Below are 22,705 nucleotides of genomic sequence, written 5' to 3'. Positions count from 1 at the left end.
ATCATCCGTTTGAACTTTCATGGAGTAGAAATGACATAAAAAAATTCTAAAGGAATCAATTTTGAGGAAAAAATAAATGCCTTTATACATTTATGCCTTTATTACTCAGTCCAACAACGTGTGTTTTGTGGAGAAACTTACATAAGAAGCAATTCGATAAAAGAAGTTAGGCGTGAATTCCGGTGTCAGTTTAATATCAATTATAGGGATCACGCGCCAAATCGTAGAACTGTTAAGTTATGGGTTCGTCATTGGCGTGAAAATGTGTTTGTACAAAATTTGAAGAAGCCTGGACGTCGAAGAACAGTTCATACACCAGAAAATATTGATTTCATTTACACAAACTATCATATTATAGTGAAACAAGATAATGAGAGAGAAAAACATCTCTAAAGAAGATACAGCAAGTTTAAAAAATTTAAGCGAATCTATTTTTACTGTAACTGATTTTGATTGACAAGTCGTAAACAGTGAGCCAATAGTTCCTTATCATTTTGAATACTAAGACAATTTAATAGCGCACGCACACATTGACAAATAAAAATTTGGTCATGCATTATGAGGTTGTCAGGTCTATAAGCTAGTATTTTCTAAGTCTATGATTGAAAGTGCTATAAAAACTTACCAGCATGATCTGCAGCAGGTCCCAGGTGCCTCAACGCGTACACGTGCAGCGCTCCATATGCTAGCTGTAATCCTGTTGATAGCAGGTGTGCGAGAAACGCAGCTCCACAAACAATCCAGCTGTATAATAGAAGACATTTTATTTATTTATATTAGGGGCTGACAGCCATAATACAGAGATAAACGTAAATGTTAGTAAGTAAGGGCCATTTATGAGCCTCCACAAGTAAAATAACAACTAAAAATTACAATTCAAATTCAAATTCAATTATTTTTATTCAAAATAGGATGTGACATCACTTATTGAAAGTCAAAAACTACCCGCCAATCCAAAATGAATGCCTCAGACCTGAGAAGAATGGGCGCAACAAACTCAGTGGGCTTTTTTATTTCATCGAATAAATATGTTTACAAAGTAATATTGTACAATTAAACTTATTATTTAGCCTGAGGGCGATCACCCCATTCCCAATCTGTAGTATCATTAAGAAAGTCATTAATGTTATAGTAACCTTTACCACACAAACGTTTTTTAACAATTCTTTTGAATAACGCTTCACACTTAAGTCGAGGTATAACATTTGCAAGATTTAAGACTTATAAACTAGATTATATACAATACAATCCTATTTAAGATAAAAAAGATAAAAGCCCTAAGTAACAATTAGCCAAAATTATTTTATCTGATTGATTGATAGCAAACTAGTTTCGTAAGTCTTAATCAGGGTGAGTGTATTGAGTTCGCGGTCACGCCCCGTCTCACACTGCGTATTTGCGCTCGCAGTGCTTGGCTTGACGGGGGTCGCGGGTCATGACGCGAACGGGTGCACTGTAACTTTTGTGTCACTATTGGCGTTGTCTTTTGTATTTACACCGCGGTACGAGCCTTATACAAAACAAATTTGTGTCATACTTTTATTACAACATGTTTTGTATCAATGAAGTTTGAAACCTGACGTTTTAACAACCCATTTTCTACTGACCTCTACTATATACCACTGGACTAGCGGCTGTCAAAGTGCTTTTGTGCTTGTTTGATATTCGCCATTTTGCCGCTGTTGGCCATGTAGCGAGAGTCTGCGGTACAAAAACTAGTGATGACAACCTCAGCAAACATCGATAGATGATGGGAAACTATTTACAAAATTGTTTACTTTATTACGTTGATTCTTGAAGTATAAATAACATGGAAAACGAAAGAAATTAATTCAAAATGCAAAAATAAATCAGAGTATTGTACGTTCCTTCGCAACAATTTTTAAGTCAAAATTAATTCTATGGACGCTCGCGGGTGGCGCTTCTTAAAGGCACAAAAAATGATGTCAAACATATGGAACAGCCTGTCCAGTGGTATTTATACAGGTCAGTGTGATTTTCGGTTTTAAATGGTTTATACACCATTTTCTTACACTCTAGTATTTCTTGCCACACCTAGAATTAGAGAACATTTTCTGTGTAACTGTGGAATAGATTTAATTGCCCTTTAATGAAGTCTTCCATCTACAATTGTATATCTCCTCAAATCCCCCGCCCAGCAATAATGGCTTTTCTCCCTTGTTTTCACTCCTTTTGTAAATAATTTATGTAAATATATTAAACAAAATAATATTGAGTTATAACTAACATACTAAATATTTTATTATCTGTGTTTGTTCATTCTAATCTAACATGCATCTAGCATGCATACTTGTTTCAGATTTAATAAAATAAAACTTTATTCAATCTTGGCAACAATCAAAATGTAAAAACTTCCAAATTTTGGTGGTCTACTTTAACATAATATCGTTTGAATTGTGGTGCCCCTTCCACAGAATCCACAGTAGGATAGTACCTTATTCTGTAATTCCGCCTTTATATTCATTTATTATAAGATAGACGAATAAAGAATTTAAAAAAATAAAACATATACCTAGTCTAGCCATAAGCTCTGTTACAATTAAAATAAATTGTGTATATATATTTCTGTTATATAGTTTTGTACAATATAAAAATTATAATATAATTCATTGGCGAAAAAACAAGAAATCATAAGGTCAATTGTCTGTATATGACACTCCATTTATATTCAAATTGAAAAGAAGGCAAGTTCAATGTAACCAAGTACACAATGCTCTGTCTGTTATTATGGAGTGGTCTAGTTCTAATAAAAATGTCAAATAACAAAATCTATATCTTAATATATATAAATTACGTGACACGTTGTTTGTCCGCGATGGACTCCTAAACTAATGAACGGATTTTAGTGGGGATTACTTCATGTAGTGCAGTTTGGTCCAACTTGAGAGATAGGATAGTTTTTACTACGATTTGGGACCCGTAATTATTTTTATTCAATATTTGTTTTGCATGGACATATTTTCTATAAGAGAATTTAGTGACGCACGGTTTGACAGTTCCGCTGTGAAACAATTTCATTATAACAACAGGCAGCATTTTTTTACGAAATAATTCTTGATGTTTTGAAATATTATTGGCAAATTCCTATAAAACAGATTTTTTTTCATCTACAGAACAACATCGGGTCAACTAGTATTACATAAAAATCTAATGTTTGTTTCAAAATCTCTAATGTTCTCAATTAAAAAAGGGATTATATCGAAAGTTATAAAATATGTTGTATTTGAGTTACAGCATAATATTTTTATTAATATGGCTATATAGTACAGCTGAAAGTAGTACGACTTTACTAGTAAAATATAATGTTTAGAGCGAGGTTTGCGATATTATGTGTGTGGAATGTGTGATAATCCTTGGTGCTTATTACCCTTGATTCCAATATATCTGATATATCTCCGAATGGTTGATAGATTTTGACTCTAATAAGATATTTTGAAATGACTTATTTTGAATGAATACACATGAGTGCAGCAAAGCAATAGAAACTACATTCAAATGAAAATTTAAGAATACAATAATAATTAGATTTATAAACTTTTACACAAATTATCTTGCCTCCAACTGGCCATAGCCTGTAGGCTGTACTATGGGTGCAATACAACGATATATTTAATAATCGAAGATACGATAAACGCACTTAAGCATACATAAATACAAAAACATCCATGACTCGGAAATAAACATCCATATTCATCATATAAATGTTTGCACCACAGACATGGGGTCAAATGGATGCCGCGAGTGTATGTACTTCAGTACTCGAAAAGAGGAGCAATGCTCTTCCTTAGACGCTTTTATTTTATTTTATATTATGATTTATAATAAATTTTCCATTTTAGTAATAAGCAGTACCGACTATTGATGTACTGAAAACGTCAACTAATGATGAGGTGAGTGGCTAAACGTTAGGCTCGATGCATTGGCATTTTAACGACGTCACAATAAGTACAAAAAAGGGCACGCTTGCTTTTCATACAGACGGAGGGATTTGCGTTATTTACTTGGATTTGTACCTACCGGGATTCGAACCCGGAACATCTAGCTCAGTAGGCAGGGTCACTAACCATTGGGCTATATGCATCGTCTATATGTTATGCACACAATTTCATATCAATAAAAATAGTTTAAAAAACTAAAAAAAAAAGCTTTCGTAGAAACGATAATGGTTGAAATTTAAAATCGAACATGAATTCCTGCCTTATAGATGAATCTTATATGAATTAACTAAAATCTTATTTTGCAAATTGATAAATGGAATAAATTTATCAAATTAATGTATTGTCATCGGTCCTCGAAAAATCTACGAAGTTTCAACTCAATCTGGCCGTTTAAAGTGGGTCAAAATCGCGCGCAATTGAGTCGGTTACAAACAAACATACATACAGGTGAAGCTTATAAAAAGCGTGTAAGAAAATAAATCTTTTAAGCTAATTATAAAAATTTGTAGAAGTTGATTGAACAAATTTTTCACAAAAACTTTTTCGTCTTTCTCTGTTCTAGTAATGAAATAATGTCACAGCAGAACTGTCAAACTGTGATTCAAAAAAATATCTCACAGAATTATTAATACAAAAATAGAGTTTGAAATTAGAAAATGTTAAGGGGTCATGAATCGAAATAAAAAATCCTAGCTCTCAAGTTCGATGAAACTGCACACGGTGTTCAAATTTGATTAAAATCGATTTTGTAGTTTAGAAGTTCAACGCGAACAAGGTGACACGAAATTTAAATACATATATATATATATATATATATATATATATAGATATTCTAATCGATGAAATATAAATGTTACTATTTTCTATATTCGCTACTCAAAAAACCACTAAAAATAGTGCCATGATATGTCAAACCACTGAAATTACTGCCAAACCCTTTACCTGATCAAAATAGCTAACGCACAAGTGACTTAGCTTAAATTAATTGGTACATAATATATTTACCCCCAACCACCTTCTGGGTAGAAATGATGTTTAATTGCGCGTGTGTCGAGTTCTCGTCTCCGCAGAGCTGGGACCGTCCGGTGCAGAGAACGAAGCTCGCGTTCTCGCAGAGCTCCACCAGTCGTCTCATCTTCCAAGTCTGGCCAACCATCTAGAAACAATATAACATTAAAATTTCTAGGACCTTACACGTAAAATTACAAAACACTTATATAATATTTGTGCTGCAGAAGAAGGCTATTCGCGCTATTTATAACCTAGGTCCTAAATAATCATTGAGAGCAAAATTTTAAGAAATTAACATATTGACTGTTGCTTCTCAATATATTCTTGATAATGTAATGTATGTTCATAGGCACATAAGTGAATTTGCCAGAAACTGTCATGTCCAGGAACAGCCATAAACTTATAATGGCTACTACTCGGCTGAGTCGAGATAGTAAGTGTTTTGTGGCACGATGCTTTTACAACAAGACCTCAGAAAATGTTCAAAACAACTGTATTACGATATTCAAAAGAATTATTTAACAACGTTTGTGTGGTAAAGATTACTATAACATAAATGACTTTCTTAATGATACCACAGATTGGGAATGGAGCAACCGCCCTCAGACTATTAAACAATAAGTTTAATTGTACAATATTACTTTGAAAACATATTTTTTTTTATGAAAAATATAGCCCACTGAGTTTGTTGCGCCCATTCTTCTCATTCTGAGGCTTTTCGTTTTGGAATGGATGTAGTTTTTGACTTTCAATAAGTGATGTCACATCGTATTTTGAATCAAAATATTTGAATTTGAATTTGAGTTCCATAGCTCTAGGAACCATCGACAAAATTGAATCATTACCCACTTTGCTGATACTTCGTTTAAAATCATAGAAACATCTAGTTTTATATTCGCACGATAAAGATTTTATGTATGTCCAACTGGTCCAATCACTATCTCATAAGATGATAACAGTTACAAAATGTATGTTAAAGCTAATTTCTAGCTACACCCGCCCATTACAATGCAGTGCCGCTCAGGATTCTTGAAAAACCCAAAAATTCTGAGCGACACTACAATTTCGCTCGTCACCTTGAGACATAAGATGTTAAGTCTCATTTGCCCATTAATTTCACTAGCTATGGCGACCTTCATACCGAAACACAGTATTGTTTACACATTACTTTTTCACGGCAGATAGGCGCCGTTGTGGTACCCATAATCTAGCCGGCATCCTGTGTAAAGGAGCCTTCAACAGGGTTATTATGACTGTTGGAATATGATATTTAGTTGGGTCTACTACTGTATTCAATAACTTCCTTTTTGGTACTTGTTATACACGTATAAGGCATTGACTACTTGACGTTTGAGTATTTTTCGCATCACTTTAGATATATTGTTATTGAGTTAAAAAGTAATATTTTGACATTCATAAGTGTCATTTTCGTGACCTTCATGAAGAAAATGAGTTTGATTTGCCGAAACCTTACGGAGCTATATTTTGATGAAGTGGTTTTGGGTTAGGAATTTATATTGCGGTTTTTTATACAAGATATAAATATTATTTATCAATTAACGGTAACCAACATTTCAATACAATAATTAACTGCACGAAAACTATTAAATCCTTGGTATGGGTAAATATTGGTAGAAGCGCTGAAAATAGTAAGTATCATTTTTGTCTCAAATATTTTCGATATACATATATATATACACCAGTGGGAAGCTCCTTTGCACCGGATGCCGGCTAGATTATGGTTACCACAACCAACAATTTGAAAGAAATTGAGAACGTCCACCTCCTTTTGTGAAGTTGGTGCAATGCAATACACACTACCAGTAATTTGTTTTTGTTTTTCGCCAATAAATCAAACTCTGACACGACGATCTACTAAAAAAATGCAACCTATTTAACCAATTATTCGGTCACTACCATTGTTGGAAATTGTTGGCACTAAAATTTAACTTTTGAGCCACAACACTATGTAATGTACTCAGAGAAGTACCACCATGGTTGGTATCAGTGAATATTTACCTACAAACCTACAAACCTTCTGAACATTATGTGAAATATGACCTAGATGAACATTAAATTCATTATATTTGATTGTGAACGTAGATTAACTAAACTTTGTAAAGTATAACTTTAATCTAAATAAAAAATTAAAAAAACTTCTAACTCTAATAAGCTAAATTATTAGCTTCATTCTACCTTTTATTTTTTGGTTTCACCCAACTTTCCTGAAGTGAATCTGAAAGTGTCTATAATTCTCAAACATAAATAGTAAAAATAATAATTCCTTCTTTTTTAGTTTTATTTTAATCTGACCCAACCTTACACAGCTAATTACAAATCTATTTCATCTTAAAAGTAAACTACAGCACATATAAAACGAATTAATTATGAATATTATAGCTTACAATTGGTTAGTTAACTAGTAGAAAAGAATTTGTAGCTTGAAACGTCAGTATCCAAGCCAAACTAAATAGACAAACTAGGTTATCCGGTTCAACTTCGTAAGCCCTCAAGTAAATGCACTTGGTGAACAATGTCAATGCAGTATAACTGGTCAGGCAAACTTACAATATTTTAGTACTCGGTACTCGATCCTCATAACTAACTAGATAACTTTAACTATTTAGAAATGAAAACTAGAATTATGATATCAAAAGGTACTTATATTAACAAAAAAAATCCGCTGAGTGTCCATCTCTTTCTTTGGTTTAGCGTAAGCGCCACCAGGTCCTTGCATGCGTGACGTTGCGCTGCGTAATGATTTACTTAACTTTCATTTAAATAAAATAATTTTAATTGATTAAAACGCGTGTGATTGTAAATGTGTGTTTACATTAGTTTTTGCGTAAAAGCTTAGTTTCAGAGCACGTTTTCGGCGGGACTGCGGTTGACAGGAGGCGAATCCAGCAATTATTGATACCAGTAAATAAAATACTATACCTAACTTTCAATAAAGTTTACTTAGCAGTAAATAAATATTAATTTTTAATGTTTATTTCGCCATATACCATGTCCTTGAGTATCATTTCTGTCCACCAGTCATGCTGTATATGATAATAAAATAACTTCTGATAGAAATCCTTCTATGTACACACTGCTAAGTAGTTATAGATATAATTGGGGTTAAACTAAATTGACATAGAACCTTCATGGTTTGAGATTTTCATTGAAACTTTTTTCACATGGTACCGAATGAAACCCTAAAATATGTGCCATATCCGATTATCGACTTTCAGTTGTTTTGTTTATATTATATTCAGCTTAGACTAGACAGATGAATACTTCGAAAATTCGAGTGATTTTTGAATAAGAGTTCCAACCTTGGAACTAACGCGGCAGAAACAGCTCGCAATATCAATGTTCCTTTTGGAGAGGGGACAGCTAATAAACGTACCGTGTGATTTTGGTTTTAACGCTTTCGTGATGGAAAATTTGATTTGAAGAACGAACCACGTGGAAGACAGGTGAATTGAAAGAGATGGTGGAAGCCAATCCGAGCCAAACTACCCAGGTATTAGCGGCATGGTTTAACGGTGCCTTACCAACAATATTGACTAATTTGCGTGATAATTTCCTCATGATTTGACTGCAAAAGAACAACAACGGGTGTTGAAACTTGTGTTACCTTGCTGAATCGATACAGAAAAAAAGGAATATTGAATTGTGACATGGGATGAAAAGTGGATTTTTTACTATAACTGTAAGCGATAAATGCAATGGCTGACCCAAGGTCAAACGCCGCAAGTGTTCTAAAGTAAAGCTAATGGTAAAAAGGTAATGGTAACCGTTTTGTGATCTCAGCATGATGTTATTCACTACAACTTTCTTTTCTTTTTTTCTGGTCAAACAATAACGGCAGATATCTACTGTGCTGAACTCCGAATACTTATAGGAAAACTTGCAGTGAAATAGGCCTGACTCATGAATCGATCTTCACCATTATTGCTCCATAATAACGTGAGACCTCATACAGCACGAGAAACCGTTTTAACTCTACAGGAACTGCAATCAGAAACCATTCGTAACCTTCCGTATTCGCCATACCTTACTCCAATGGACTACCATTTTTTTTTGTGATTTCGCCTTAATTTTCAAAGTGATAAAAAGTTTTCTTCACAGGAGGTAGTACAAAATGCTTTCACACAGTTTGTTGAATCTAAATAACCACAGTTCTATCTCAAAGGCAAAAATGACCTTCCTATTAGATGGTAGCAATGTAAAGATGACAATAGTAATTATTTTGATTAAATAAATATATTTAAGTAAAAAAACCAGTGTTGTAATTAAATTCAGTAAATCATTACAACACTCGTTTGGATGATGTAATGGTTACTAGGACTGGCTTTTTAATGTTAGCTGTTAGCTAACATGAATGAATTTTTTATAGAGCATTAATATTATGGGTGTAGATAAAGTTTTGTATGCAACTGTTGATAGTTAGGTATTAAACCACTCATGTGATACTTTTATAACAATCGTGTTTTAATATAGTAGTATCACATGAGTGGTTTAATACCTAATTATCAACAGTTGCAGAAGACTTTATCTACACCCATCATATGCATACTCTGTAAAAGATTTTGAAACAGTTAGCTTACTGCTATCATTAAAAAAGCCAGTCCTAGTAACCATTACATCATCCAAACGACTGTTGCAATGTTGTACTGAATTTCACTACAACACTCGTTTGGATGATGTAATGGTTATTAGGACATTGGGTGTCTTAATGGTAACAATAAGTTAACTGTTTTGGAATTTTTAATAGAGGATTTAATTAGCAAGGATGTTGAGTTGACGGTAAGACAAGTGTATCATACCATAGTGTGGTAAGCAGTTGTAGCTGGTTGACACCGGATGTGGGCAGCGACAGCGCGGCAGGGCGCGGGGCGGCGCGGGCGGCGGAGAGGCCGGCGGCGACGGCCAGCCCGCGGACATCAGCCGGCCATCACCGCACCCGCAGCCGCACCCGCGCGCTCGCTACCTGCACAACACAATCATTAATGAGTCTTCACCATCATCATCATTTCAGCTGGAAGACGTCCACTGCCTGACAAAGGCCTCCTCCAAAGATCGCCATGATGATCGGTCCCTCATTCAACCTACTCCTGCGATCTTGGACAGATCGTCGGTCCATCTTGTGGGGGGCCTACCAACACTACGCCTTCCGGTAGGTGGTAGCCATTTGAGGACCTTACTGCCCCAAAAGTCAGTAAGGACCTCGCAGGTTCAGTTTCGCAATCATTTGGGCTATGTCGCCGCGTGTGGCACTATAGGTCAGCATAATGGGACGAGATGTGATATTTATTTGCATCCTACCCGTGCAGGTAGATCTGGTTTTCGCTGGGTGATCCAGCCGCTGCTGACGCTATTGCTGATGTGGTACTGCAAGGTATGGAACCCATCCTCCTCTGTGCCTAATGTTGACAGGTCCCAATCATGGTTTGACCGCTCCTTAAAAAGGCCTCTCGCGGAAAGCAGGAATGCTATCAGGCTTGGGTCAATACGGTGCTTAGGATGTGAATTACAGCGAACTTAAAAAAACACTACAATCATGCCTCCAGGTCCTTCAAATGAGTTATTTCTGACGCGAAGTCGAAGCACATTGGCAGAATTGAGAGACTTGCACGCCTTCCCTCGGGAACTCGTGCGTTTTGGTCGCTCGCCAAGGATGTCCAAGGAAACATCTGCCATCCATTCCGCCGCTGGACAGGGATGATCACTCGCTGGCTCATGAGGCGAAAAAGAAAGCTGATCTCCTGGGCTCCCTCTTCGTGTCCAACTTGACTCTGGATGACCAAGGAGCACCACCACCGCATATTCCGCGGTGTGAGTCAGATATTCACAAAACCAGCCCTATGGCATTCCCCCGATAGTGCTGCGGGCATGTGCTCCGGAACTGGCGCCGGTCCTTAGCCGTCTTTTCCGGCTTTCCTACTCATCAGGCGTAGCCACGATATTATGGAAGGCGGCTTTAGTGCACCCGGTCCTTAATAAAAGTGTACGCTCGGATCCGTGCAACTACCACCCCAATGCCATTTTCTCCAAAGTAATGGAGTCGATCATCAACCGCCAGCTCATGGGATACCTAGAGGAGCACCAGCTGATCAGCGACTGCTAGTACGGTTTCCGTCAGGGTCGCTCAGCTGGTGATCTTCTTGCATACCTCACCCATAAATGGGCGCAAGCCAGAGGCGACGAGAGAGGCGAAGGGAGAGGCGTTGGCGGTGCTATCCCCTACACTGTTTCTTCTGCATATCAATAATACGCTGCAAATCAGCAGTATTCTATGCATACGACAGCACAGGGTATGCTTCCTACAGCGGCAGTGCCAACATTTCCCGAGATAGCGTCGACGAGAACTTGTGTCTGAAATTGATAATATGCTTTGCAAGTTCTCGGAATGGGGACGACAAAATTTAGTCCAATTCTACCCCAAGAAGACACGAGTTTGTGCGTTCACAACTAAAAAGTCTCCCTTTGTCATATCCCCTCCATTCGAGATCATTACTCTAACTGCGACAGCCTGTATTGGCATACTTGGCATCGATATATCAAGAAGATATGTCGAGAAGGCCAAACTGGCCTTTAAAAACGCATACAACGAAGAGCGGCTCATCGAGCATACTCGAATTATCGGCGATCAATTCATCTCCGATCGGCTTGATTCTTTTGCATTGCGTAGAGATGTGGGTTCGCTCTGCATCTTCTACCGCATTTATCACGGGGATCTATCAGAGGAGCTGTTTGGCTTGATACGAGCGGCAGAATTCCACCGCCGGACATTACGTGTAAAGTACCATCCGCATCAACGTAGACGTCTGTCATTCCACAACCGCGCGTTTTGTTAGAAATTTCCTGCCTCGCACAGCCACTTTGTAGAATCAACTACTGGCTGCGGTCAAGAAAAAATCATACTCCCACCTAAAAGACCGGCAACGCATTTCTTGACACACCTGTTGGTGCGGATGTCCATGGACGGTTGCCTCACCTCTCGCCATCCCGTCAGCCTCTTGCCCGTTTGCCCCCTTTTCTATATAAAAAAAAGTGAAGCGAGTGCAGGACAACCTACGAGCGCACGAGTAACGTATACTATTTTTCCTATGAAGTTGCGCAAAGTTCGACGACTATAATTATTTTCACACATTCCCGCACGCTCAGCTACATTCCCGGACGCTCTTGTCAACGTGTGGGAAAGTGGTACTTTGCGAACGCAAATGCATATGCAAAATCGAACTTTACTTTTCGCACGCACGATAATAGGAAAATATAGTTATAAGATTTGTTTACTTTGAATAAATTAACACTTAATAAAATGTGTTTTATTATATCTTAGATTATTTAAATTTGTAAATAAAATCTATGAATGGTTAGCTCAGTTGGCAGAGCACTCACCCGGAACTAGAGAGGTCGTGGGTTCGAGTCCCGCATCGTTCATAAAATTTTGTTTTCAATTATTTTATTTGATGTTAATTTATCATCGAGGTGCTGAATATTAATATCTATTTATTAATGTGGCTCTACAACACTGGTATTAATTTATAATTAAGGATCTTAATTGATATTAATTTAGCAACGTGCCGCAAGAGGTTTAATATTATATCATCAGCATAACACTAGGGTTCTATATAAATCCCTCTGGGTATGGTAAATAAACTTTGTTAAATACCTTGGGCAGGTGCACCGCTCCACACCTTCACTAACACTATAAACACTGCCGCGACGCATCCGAATGCTCTGTGTCAGACGTGAACCCACATCTTCACAGCTTCGTATACCCTTACTGTATTCATATCATCACTTCACATCAACACGCGTGCCGACTGCCACCCAAGAAGCATAGTTCCACCTGTCAACAAGAAACAAAATCTATAATAAATATATATAATATATATATAATGACAACCTGTATAGCCGAGTGGTTAGTGATCCTACCTACTAAGCTAGAGGTCCCGGGTTCGAATCCCGGTAGGTGCAAGCATTTATATGATGAATATAGATGTTTGTTTCCGAGTCATGGATGTTTAAATGTATTTATGTATGTTTATGTGTATGTTTATATGAATTTGTGTATGTGTAAGTAAGTATATTGTATTAAATATATCATGGTCTTGTAACCCATAACACAGGCTATATATGCTTAACTTGGGGCAAGATAATTTGTGTAAAAAGTGTGTCAATATTATTATATTATAATATATTGGTAATATGTACTGCCATAGAGTTATTACGTCCTAGAGAAGATGTCTCACTTTTATTTTTTATAACATGACTTGAAGCCAGTTGTAGTCAACTCACATAGTCTACGCTGATTGCTTGAACACATGTCCAGATTTGGTACGGCCGATCCATCGGACGCAGTCCGGTAGCGGACCATATTCGATGGAATTTCGCATTATCCATCGCATAAAACTGTTATTTAATAATAACAGTTTTATAATATAATAAGGTAATCCTTTCAGACCGTACCTAGTATGACGGCGGACCAATTTGTCAATTGTTCGATTTTCTTTATTTAAATTATTTTTCAATTTGTAGATTGTACAATGAGCTAGTTTTTTGTGTAACACATCAGAAAAGTATACCCTTTTTTTATAGTATATTTCTACTTGTTAACATCAGGCCCAAAAGTCCCATTCACCTTTGATAACTTAATTTGATTAATAGTAGTTTAGGACGAAATTGATAGCAGCGGCGATATTGTCACACTATGTTGAATGTATTGCCAGGAATTACATTGCGATGTTTTTTTCGCGAGAAAATTGTACCCTATGAGTACTTTCCAGCACTCTATTATTTTTTAATCAGAGATTAGAGAATATATTTTTTTAAACTGCACCGAAATTAATTCTAATTCTTACCAAGATTAAACAAGACTTTTGCTTGCGACGGCTTTCTGGTAAGAGTACAATTCCTCAATGTATTTTTCAATAAACTTTATAAAATGAAATGATGTGTATCGCGTACTTACGCGAATTATCACGTTGCCGTAAAGGACAAATATCATTAATTATAAGAAATAATGAAAAAGACGTATAGAGTTTTAGGTCACATCTTTATGAAAAGTAAAACTGCATAATATGATTTTTCAAATGCAATATTCTTATACACATATTAATAAAATAATATGTATAGGTATTTTAAGAAATATAATGGTCAATTGACCCAAACTATAACGCTAGCTGACCCAGCAAACGTTGTATTGCCATAAAAATAAATCAATAATGTAATAAAAATAAATCAATGAATAAAATTTTTGGTATTATATAAAATAGATGACGACTGATTCTCAGACCAAATACGTCGTACATAAAATTTATCGTACTACAACAATCATTATCCGTTTACCATCTGCCAACCCTATTGGGGATCTGTGGATGGAACAAAATGATATAAAAATCGCGATACAAAAATGGGTGTTGATCGTAGACGGGTGAAAATTTGTATGTATTTTTTAATGCTGAATCTGAAAAAATATTTTGGGGTAGGTGACCTATCATTTAGGGGATTTAATCCATAATTGGCCGATTGTTAGACCTACCCGATATACTTAAACACAAATTTTTAAAACAAATTGGTTTAGCCGTTTCGGAGGAGTTTGGTAACAAACACCGGGATACGAGAATTGTATTTATGTGATATATCTCACTCTTGAAAAGATGTAATGGTACCTTAGTTTCCTCAACATGCATAATTACTTATATTCATGCTGCACCGTTAATTATCTTCGTGAACAAAATTTGTTTCCCGAAACAATATTTGTACACTGTAAATTTAAGGAGAAGTTAATATATAACAAGTTTAGCACAAATGCTCTGTGTAATGTGACATGTCGAGTTAACATCATGTTTTGTGATTGTAATTAATAATGACACCACTATATGCCCACAAACTCAAGCAATTGCCGTTAATTAATGAGCTTAACCTACTTATATTTAGATTCTCTGGTAATTTATTTTAACAAGCTTAATAATTTTTGAAACAATCTGTAAGATGTTGCGAACAGCAATAAAATAAAAATTGGAAAGAATATTAGTGTTCAAAACGATTATACGCTCATAAAACAAAATAACTTTACATATTTGCTGATGCCGTTTTCTTGTATTATTTGTATTAAGTATTGTCAGCAGGTCGACTTGGTATGTACCTATTGAAAATCAGTGTTGGAATTGGGGTGATCCTTATTTCAATTCCAAAAATGCTGAATGTGTTTGTTAATTTTATTAATCTTAATATATATAAATCTCGTGTCACAATGTTTGTCCTCAATGGACTCCTAAACTAATGAACGGATGTAAATGGGAATTACTTCATGGAGTGCAGTTTGCTCCAACTTGAGAGATAGGATAGTTTTTATTTCGATATGGGACTCATAATTATTTTTATTTTCAATATTTGTTTTGTATGGACATATTTTCTTTGAGAGAATTTATTGACGCACGGTTTGACAGTTCTGCTGTGAAACAATTTCATTATAACAACAGGCCGGAGCATATTTTACGAAATAATTCTTGATGTTATGAAATATTATTGACAAATTCATAAAAAATAGTAATTTACTTATTATGTACAGAACAACGTCTGTCGGGTCAGCTAGTAGTATATAATCTTTTGTGTTGTCATGTATAAATGAATTTTCTACTTTACTTTACTTTTACACATTTAAATAAAACACTTATTAAATGATTAAAACGCGTGTAGTTGTAACTTTGTTTTAAGTTACATTTTCATTATTATTAACCGACTTCAAAAAAGGAGGAGGTTCTCAACGTATGTTATTTTTTTATGTTTGTTATTTTCGGATTTCGACTGGGTCAACCGATTTTGATAATTCTTTTTTTATTCAAAAGCTGGTACAGATCTGACAATGGCAACCATGAGAAAACCATAAAAGTCTTAAATTTGCTTCTTTTAGTGCATATGATCTGTTGTTTTGTAAAAGTGTTTTTTTTTAGTTAACCTGACTGATCTGTCTACAGCAAATACCACCTCCGAGGCAATAAATGGCTCTAAGCTTCATAATGACAACTACCTATTACTATTACTATAATACTATCTTGACTCATTTCATCTACAGTCTCCCTGAAAATGAGATCTGAAAAGGTCTTGAAAAAAAAAATTAAATTTTATGTAAAATATATACGTGTTTGTTTTTAGCTCAGCATTTTTTAATTAAAAGCGTTTTATGAAAAAAATCCCTTAATTTGGCAAACATGGTAACCAAAGCTAGTTTACAATACATTTCTGTTGAAAAGAGCAGGTATTAAGTTCCTTACATCTTATACTATCAAATTCATCCTGAACGAATCGCAACCTCGGATTAATATTTAAATAATCAATCGTAATACACGTTATCTAGTAGGCGCTCATTTTTAGAGTGCCATTATATCTTGTAAATCATTTTGTAAAGGAGTCAGAGAAAATATAAACAGTATTTTATCACAAATCACCTTAATACAGATTTTACAATTATTACTTTTAACTTTCAAGTATACTCTCGTAATTAAATTATCAACACTGTAGAATAATTAATTTAATCTCGAACAAGACATTGTAAACCCTTCGCCCCTCCTCTACTCGCCGCACACTTCACACCGCTAAACTAGCGCCACCTCTGAGACACTCGCTGCTCACTTCACTTGATTCATTACAATTTATATTTTTTTTTTCTATCACATTCAATACGGGCGATGTCATGGCGGAATATTAGTAACAAATAACGATATATATTTTTTATAGGAGGCTTATTACTAATCGATGTATAATAACTCAATAAAAAATTGTATATCTACACAATTAAAAGTAGTTGCATTTAAAATTAATTTTTCCATTCCTCAATTTCGTTATAGTAATTACTATATAAACATCTATTATTTATAATAGACGACCTGTATAGCCGAGTGGTTAGCGATCCTACCTACTAAGCTAGAGGTCCCGGTTCGAATCCCGGTAGGTGCAAGCATTTATATGATGAATATGGATGTTTGTTTCCGAGTCATGGATGTTTAAATGTATTTATGTATGTTTATATGTATTTATGTAGGTTTAAGTAAGTATATTGTATTAAATATATCATTGTCTTGTAACCCATAACACAGGCTATATATGCTTAACTTGGGGCAAGATAATTTGTGTAAAACGTGTGTCAATATATTATATTATATATTATTATATATTATTATATTATAATAATACTCAACGTGAGGCTGAACAACAAAGCTAACCATAAAAGTAATAAAATTTAACGTGCAGTTAGTTCATTCTAATGAGACGTGTTTATAATACACGTCTCTATCGCCTTTGGCTATACATTTATTAGTGCCCATTAATCTCTTGCCACTGGCATAAATAACTGCTAATTACGTTCAAAATAAATTTTCGATTCGTTTCATTAACAGAATTCTTTTTTTTCTTTTTCTTTGTGAAAATAAGGGACTAGACGAGCAGGACAATCAGCTGATGGTAATTGATACACCCTACACATTACAATGCAGTGCCGCTCAGGATTCTTGAAAAACTCAAAAATTCTGAGCAACACCACAATTGCGCTCGTCACCTTGACACATAAGATGTTAAGTCACATTTGCCCAGTAATTTCACTAGCTACAGCGCCCTTCAGACCGAAGCACAGTAATGTTTACACATTACTGCTTCACGGCAGAAATAGGCGCTGTTGTGGTATCCATAATCTAGCCGGCTTCCTGTTCAAAGGAGCCTCCCACTGGTAAACTAAATTGAAAAACCATGGCTTAAGAGTACTTTTCTTAGATAGTGACATCTTTCGATGATCTGTATCTTTTAATTTCAAGCAACAAATACATTTCTATTAAAATTTATGGTTGGATTTAATTTAAAATTGTTTGAATACATTTTCCCGTTTCATACACAAATTATTCATCTATTCCTCATACATTTCAGTTGAAATATGAGTAAATAGTTTGAAGTGGAAATAGAATCGTGTCTCTTAAGGATATTTGCTTTGAAAACTGAGTTCGTTACTGTCACACTCAAGGTACATATAAAGCAATTCTAAGCTCAAATACATTTGGCTTATTTTATTTTGATTAATGTTTGATGTCCAAACAGAATATAAGAAAGTTGATTTCAGATAATAAGTTAAGATCAATTCTTAATTCAAATTCATAGAATCATCGTTATTATCGGTCCGTATCAGTCTGTGACTACTGAACATACGCGTCTCCTAATGTACTCAGTCTTCGGTTGTTCTCATCCGCTGATCATAACTGACACCTACACTGCGTAAGTCATCTCCACAATAGAATATACGCCAACTTCGTACTACAGCGCCCGAATCGACGCACGCACACATACACACGATTTACTCGGCTGATAAGCAATCTTGGGGAGACAAAATCATTGAGTGGCACGCCGTACACCGCCGAGAATGCGGTCGAGTCCGAGAATGTCCGAGTTAAGGCGAAGACACGCAAACATGGTGTTTTTAGACAAGTTTTGTGGTGAAAGTATAGCATTTCGAGCTATGAACACTACTTAATCCTGTTACACATATCCTTAAGTCTTATTTGTAGGTTGCTAATGCTTGCTGTTGGTTATAGTTAACACTGCCGAGCCTTTTTGAACAACCACTTTTCTTTGAAGTTAAACAAGTTTTTTGGCATGGCGTGACGCATTTTTTTGGTACTTCTCTCAGAGAGTTATTCTTATAGCTTGTACTTTTTTGTGTAGGTTAATATATTCAGATTAGTAGTGAATAACGAGGATTGTAAGCATATAAACTGATTTACACCCAAGAATTTTGAAAATATTGGCTTTGTTACATAGATGGCGGGCCGGCAGCCGTGAACTCATATCGCTCAAGGTCACTGGCATTTGTGTCGCCTTAAATGAGAGTCAAGAGTTCTTTGTATGTCCCAACGCTAGCACTCCGCCTTGACGTATTTATAAATTTCAAGGAGACCACTGAATTACGCCACAATTCTTTTACTTGTATTGTGTCTCCACCCAGTCTAATGGCGGCCCTGTACTACGTTTTCCAAGTCACGGTGTCTTCTATACATCAAGTCGTCCCTAGAGGTTATCTGCTCTGCGGCTAATAGCCCACTGCCATTACATCTTGCTTATACGATGGGATATGTCAGTTACTTTAGTTTGAAGTAGTCAGATCATCTCATTTTTATTAGATTCCTCAGAGAAATACCATACATAGCTCTATCCATAAAACGCTGAGCAACATAAAATTTGTGAATTGGTCGAATCGTGAGTATCCTCGAATCGTATCAGTATGTATTGACTGGTTAAGACGCACTAACATTAGTCATCAGGCATTGGGGTGTATGTGACTGGAAGACTCGATAAGTTTCTCAAAAAGCCCAGGCTGTATTTTTGAATAAGACAGAATTGAATATGACCACTTCTGAACCACCTGATTTAAGGAGCTCCGTCGTAGCTCCATCTTCCACAGGGTTCTGTTTCTGTGAGTCAAAATGGCTCTGAAATCTACTTTTTGTTTTGGGATCGGGATAGAAGCGCATTCGATGCATATAGAGGACTGTATAAATTCTTAACTTCCACGAGAATTGAAAAACGACAAATTTCTCACTTATCGTGGTCATCCTCATCAGATGTCTTCTCTCTTTCTCTCGAATTTTTCCTTTAAGGAGAGCGAGCAATAACTTTATCTCAGAAAAATTTCAATGAAAAATATCAAATTGTTCCATTAACGGCGGACAGGTAACAAAAATACAAAAAAATTGAGCCCAATTAAGAACCTCCTTCAGCTTTTGAAGTTGATAAAATATATTCTTTGTTTAAAAATTTTCTATTTCTGCTATCTTTTGTAGAGTAAAATAACAACTGGCGATATTAAGCTTTTGCGTTGGTCGAGAAGCGTAATATAGATACTTAAGAAATGCCATTCTATTTCTCACAATCAGCTGGTAAATAATACAATCAAATTAAATCCATTTTAGGAAATTAACTAATATTCTAGGATAACCGGCCACCATTTAGAACTCTGTAAACTAAAGTTAAATTCCATATTTATGTTATTCTAGTAGATACATATTAATACATCTCAGACTGTTGTTTAAGGTTTTATTTATGACGACCACTATAGCCCAGTGGGTAGTGACCCTGCCTACAGAGCTAGAGTTTTGAATCCCGGTAGGTGCAATCATTTATATGATGAAAATGAATATTTGTTTGAGTCATGCATGTTTATATCTATTTTTTTATGGAATAGGAGGACAAACGAGCGTACGGGTCACCTGGTGTTAAGTGATCACTGCCGCCCACATTCTCTTGCAACACCAGAGGAATCACAAGAGCGTTGCCGGCCTTTAAGGAAGGTGTACGCGCTTTTTTTGCAGGTACCCCTGTCGTATCATCCCGGAAACACCGCACAAGGAAGCTCATTCCACAGCGTTGTAGTACGAGGAAGAAAGTTCCTTGAAAACCGCACTGTGGAGGATCAGGACACATCCAGATGGTGGGGATGATATCCTAACTTGTGGCGTGTCGTGCGAAGGTGGAATTCTGCGGCAGGAATCAGGTTAAACAGCTCTTCGGAACGTGTGTTTAAGTAAGTATATTGTATTAAATATATTGTTGTCTTGTACTCATAGTACAGGCTATGCCTAGTTTGGAGCAAGATAATTTTTGTAAGAGTTATGTGTCAATATTCTTAATATTATTATTTTGTGTCATTCTAGCATTCAATCTATTTGAAGATTTGTAACAATCATCACTCATTATGATCCATCAGTCTCAGCTTGAGATTTACAAACTAAGGCCTAATTTACATTAAGTGTGTAAAGTGTTTTTTTTTTAATACTTGGAACTCATAGCTTAAACATTACTAACACGGAAAGTTACCTAATAATATCATAGTCACCACTATGGTATGCTTCCTGTTGGGTCCGAACTCACTATTTAGTGAATACCTTATAATCCTTTCGACTGTTGTTAATATTTTATGAGCGCTATATGGGTCATAACTAAACAAAATTGTTTTTTTTCTCTCCATTTCGTGGCCCGAGCTGGATAGATCTGGTTTTTGGATACATCAGTTTTGTTTATATTTGCCATAGTGATAAATGAACGGAAACAGAACCGGAAAACACTATGTTTTATTACAAACCTCACAATTTTGAATTCAACTTTAGTCAATTTTAAATAATTTGATTGATTGATGATTTGATTGATTTATTTATTAAAATTATTACAAATAAAAATTGGTATACTACAAAAATTACCCGTGACAATTTTGCGCACTATCAATTTTTAAATGTACATTGAAGTAAAAGAAATGACTACGTGGTAAAACACGTATATCCTACCTTAATTTTTTGCATTTGTACACTTTATACAAACATCTCATTGTTCGTAATTTTACAAAATTCTTTCTTATGTCTTTTTCATTCTAAGAATTATGTCAACGTGAGTTCTAAAAAGGCATAAAAGGCATTTATTTTCTCAAAATTGATTCCTTTAGAATTCTTTTTGATGTCATTTCTTATACTACTAGATACTACTACCGCTTCGGAAACAAATGGCGCTCTGAGAGAGAAGAAGCGGCGCAAGAAACTCTCCCAGCATTCTTTTTTTTGCGCTCTTTTCAATAAAAATATACAATATTGTACAGTCGCTATAAAATAATCACAATCTAGTCCCAGGCTGTCCGATCATTTAGATATTCAGCAGTGGAGTAATAGGCTTTACGACAGAGCCATTTTTTTATAAAACATTTAAATTTATTTATAGATAATGCCTGAACAGTGGCTGGGACTTTATTGTAGAAGTGTATACATTTACCCTTAAAGCTATTATGTATCTTATGAAGCCTACTAGAATTAGTTACAAGCAATCCCTTATTTCTAGTGTTATAATAAATTTAAGTAACTCACTCTTCAGTTTTTTGATAAAAATAAAAATCAGTAAAGAATACTGAGCAATTATTAAACGTCATAGTTCAAGACTCCGAAGACATTTCATATTTGTCTCATTTCTTGGGTAGTTTATAATTTTGAGTGCCCATTCATTCCGCTTTTCACCAAGGAAGTATAAATTATAAGGGGGTGTCAAACTTAATACATGTAATGAATTTCTGCAAAAACAACTCCTAATTAATAAAATAACACGTGAGGCGCATTAATCTGTAGACAGGCAAAATCTAGTAGAAATATATTAATATTACAATAACAACCTCTCGATAACAAAACTCTGATCCTATTTATAACAATTCTGATTAATATGTATGAGCAAACTCAACGTGGGTGCTTACATATCATTGTATGTTAAATGATACAATACACTTGTATCTCACGTACTTTCTGTTTTTTGTAAGCATGTTTGTGAGCGACGAAATAACTGCTAAATTATAGTATTGAAATATATTGTGTTGAATACAATGAGGGTAGTCCAATAATATTTGATGTTACTTAAGAAGAGTTATTAATTTTTGGCCATTCTTTCGATTGGCACTATAAAAGTAGGAGTGTTTTTTTTTTTACATTTCAGTCGGTACGATTCCCAGACGAGGCAAGTAATTTTTAGAATATCTTTGAATGCAAAATTACTAACTTTTAAAAATAACATAAAGTCTTCTTTGAGTAAAATAGCCTATCTTCGATATTCAAGGTACTTTCCCTTCATGTCCCAGAACTTTGGGACACCCTGTATATTCTATTCAAATGGTTCTTAAGTGTATTTATCAATAATATAGATATGAGTTTAATTTGAAAATAATCTGATACTAC

The 22,705-nt window shown here is 35.2% G+C and overlaps 1 protein-coding gene across 1 annotated transcript in view; it reads right to left on the bottom strand.

The window, feature by feature from the left end:
* LOC126977472 (monocarboxylate transporter 4-like) overlaps nt 1-22,705 on the bottom strand; it is an 86,209-nt gene that overhangs the window by 25,215 nt on the left and 38,289 nt on the right. Inside the window, exons 2-5 of the mRNA XM_050826304.1 lie at nt 12,637-12,816; nt 9,788-9,951; nt 4,965-5,115; nt 626-744 (exon numbers count right to left, since the gene is read on the bottom strand). Coding sequence (XP_050682261.1) covers nt 626-744; nt 4,965-5,115; nt 9,788-9,905 — 388 coding nt within the window. The 5' untranslated portion in view covers nt 9,906-9,951; nt 12,637-12,816. The remainder of the gene's footprint in view (nt 1-625; nt 745-4,964; nt 5,116-9,787; nt 9,952-12,636; nt 12,817-22,705) is intronic.

Source organism: Leptidea sinapis, chromosome 45 (genome assembly GCF_905404315.1).
Source record: "Leptidea sinapis chromosome 45, ilLepSina1.1, whole genome shotgun sequence".
NCBI classification, from domain to species: domain Eukaryota; kingdom Metazoa; phylum Arthropoda; class Insecta; order Lepidoptera; family Pieridae; genus Leptidea; species Leptidea sinapis.
This window is presented reverse-complemented; position numbering and strand designations above follow the sequence as displayed.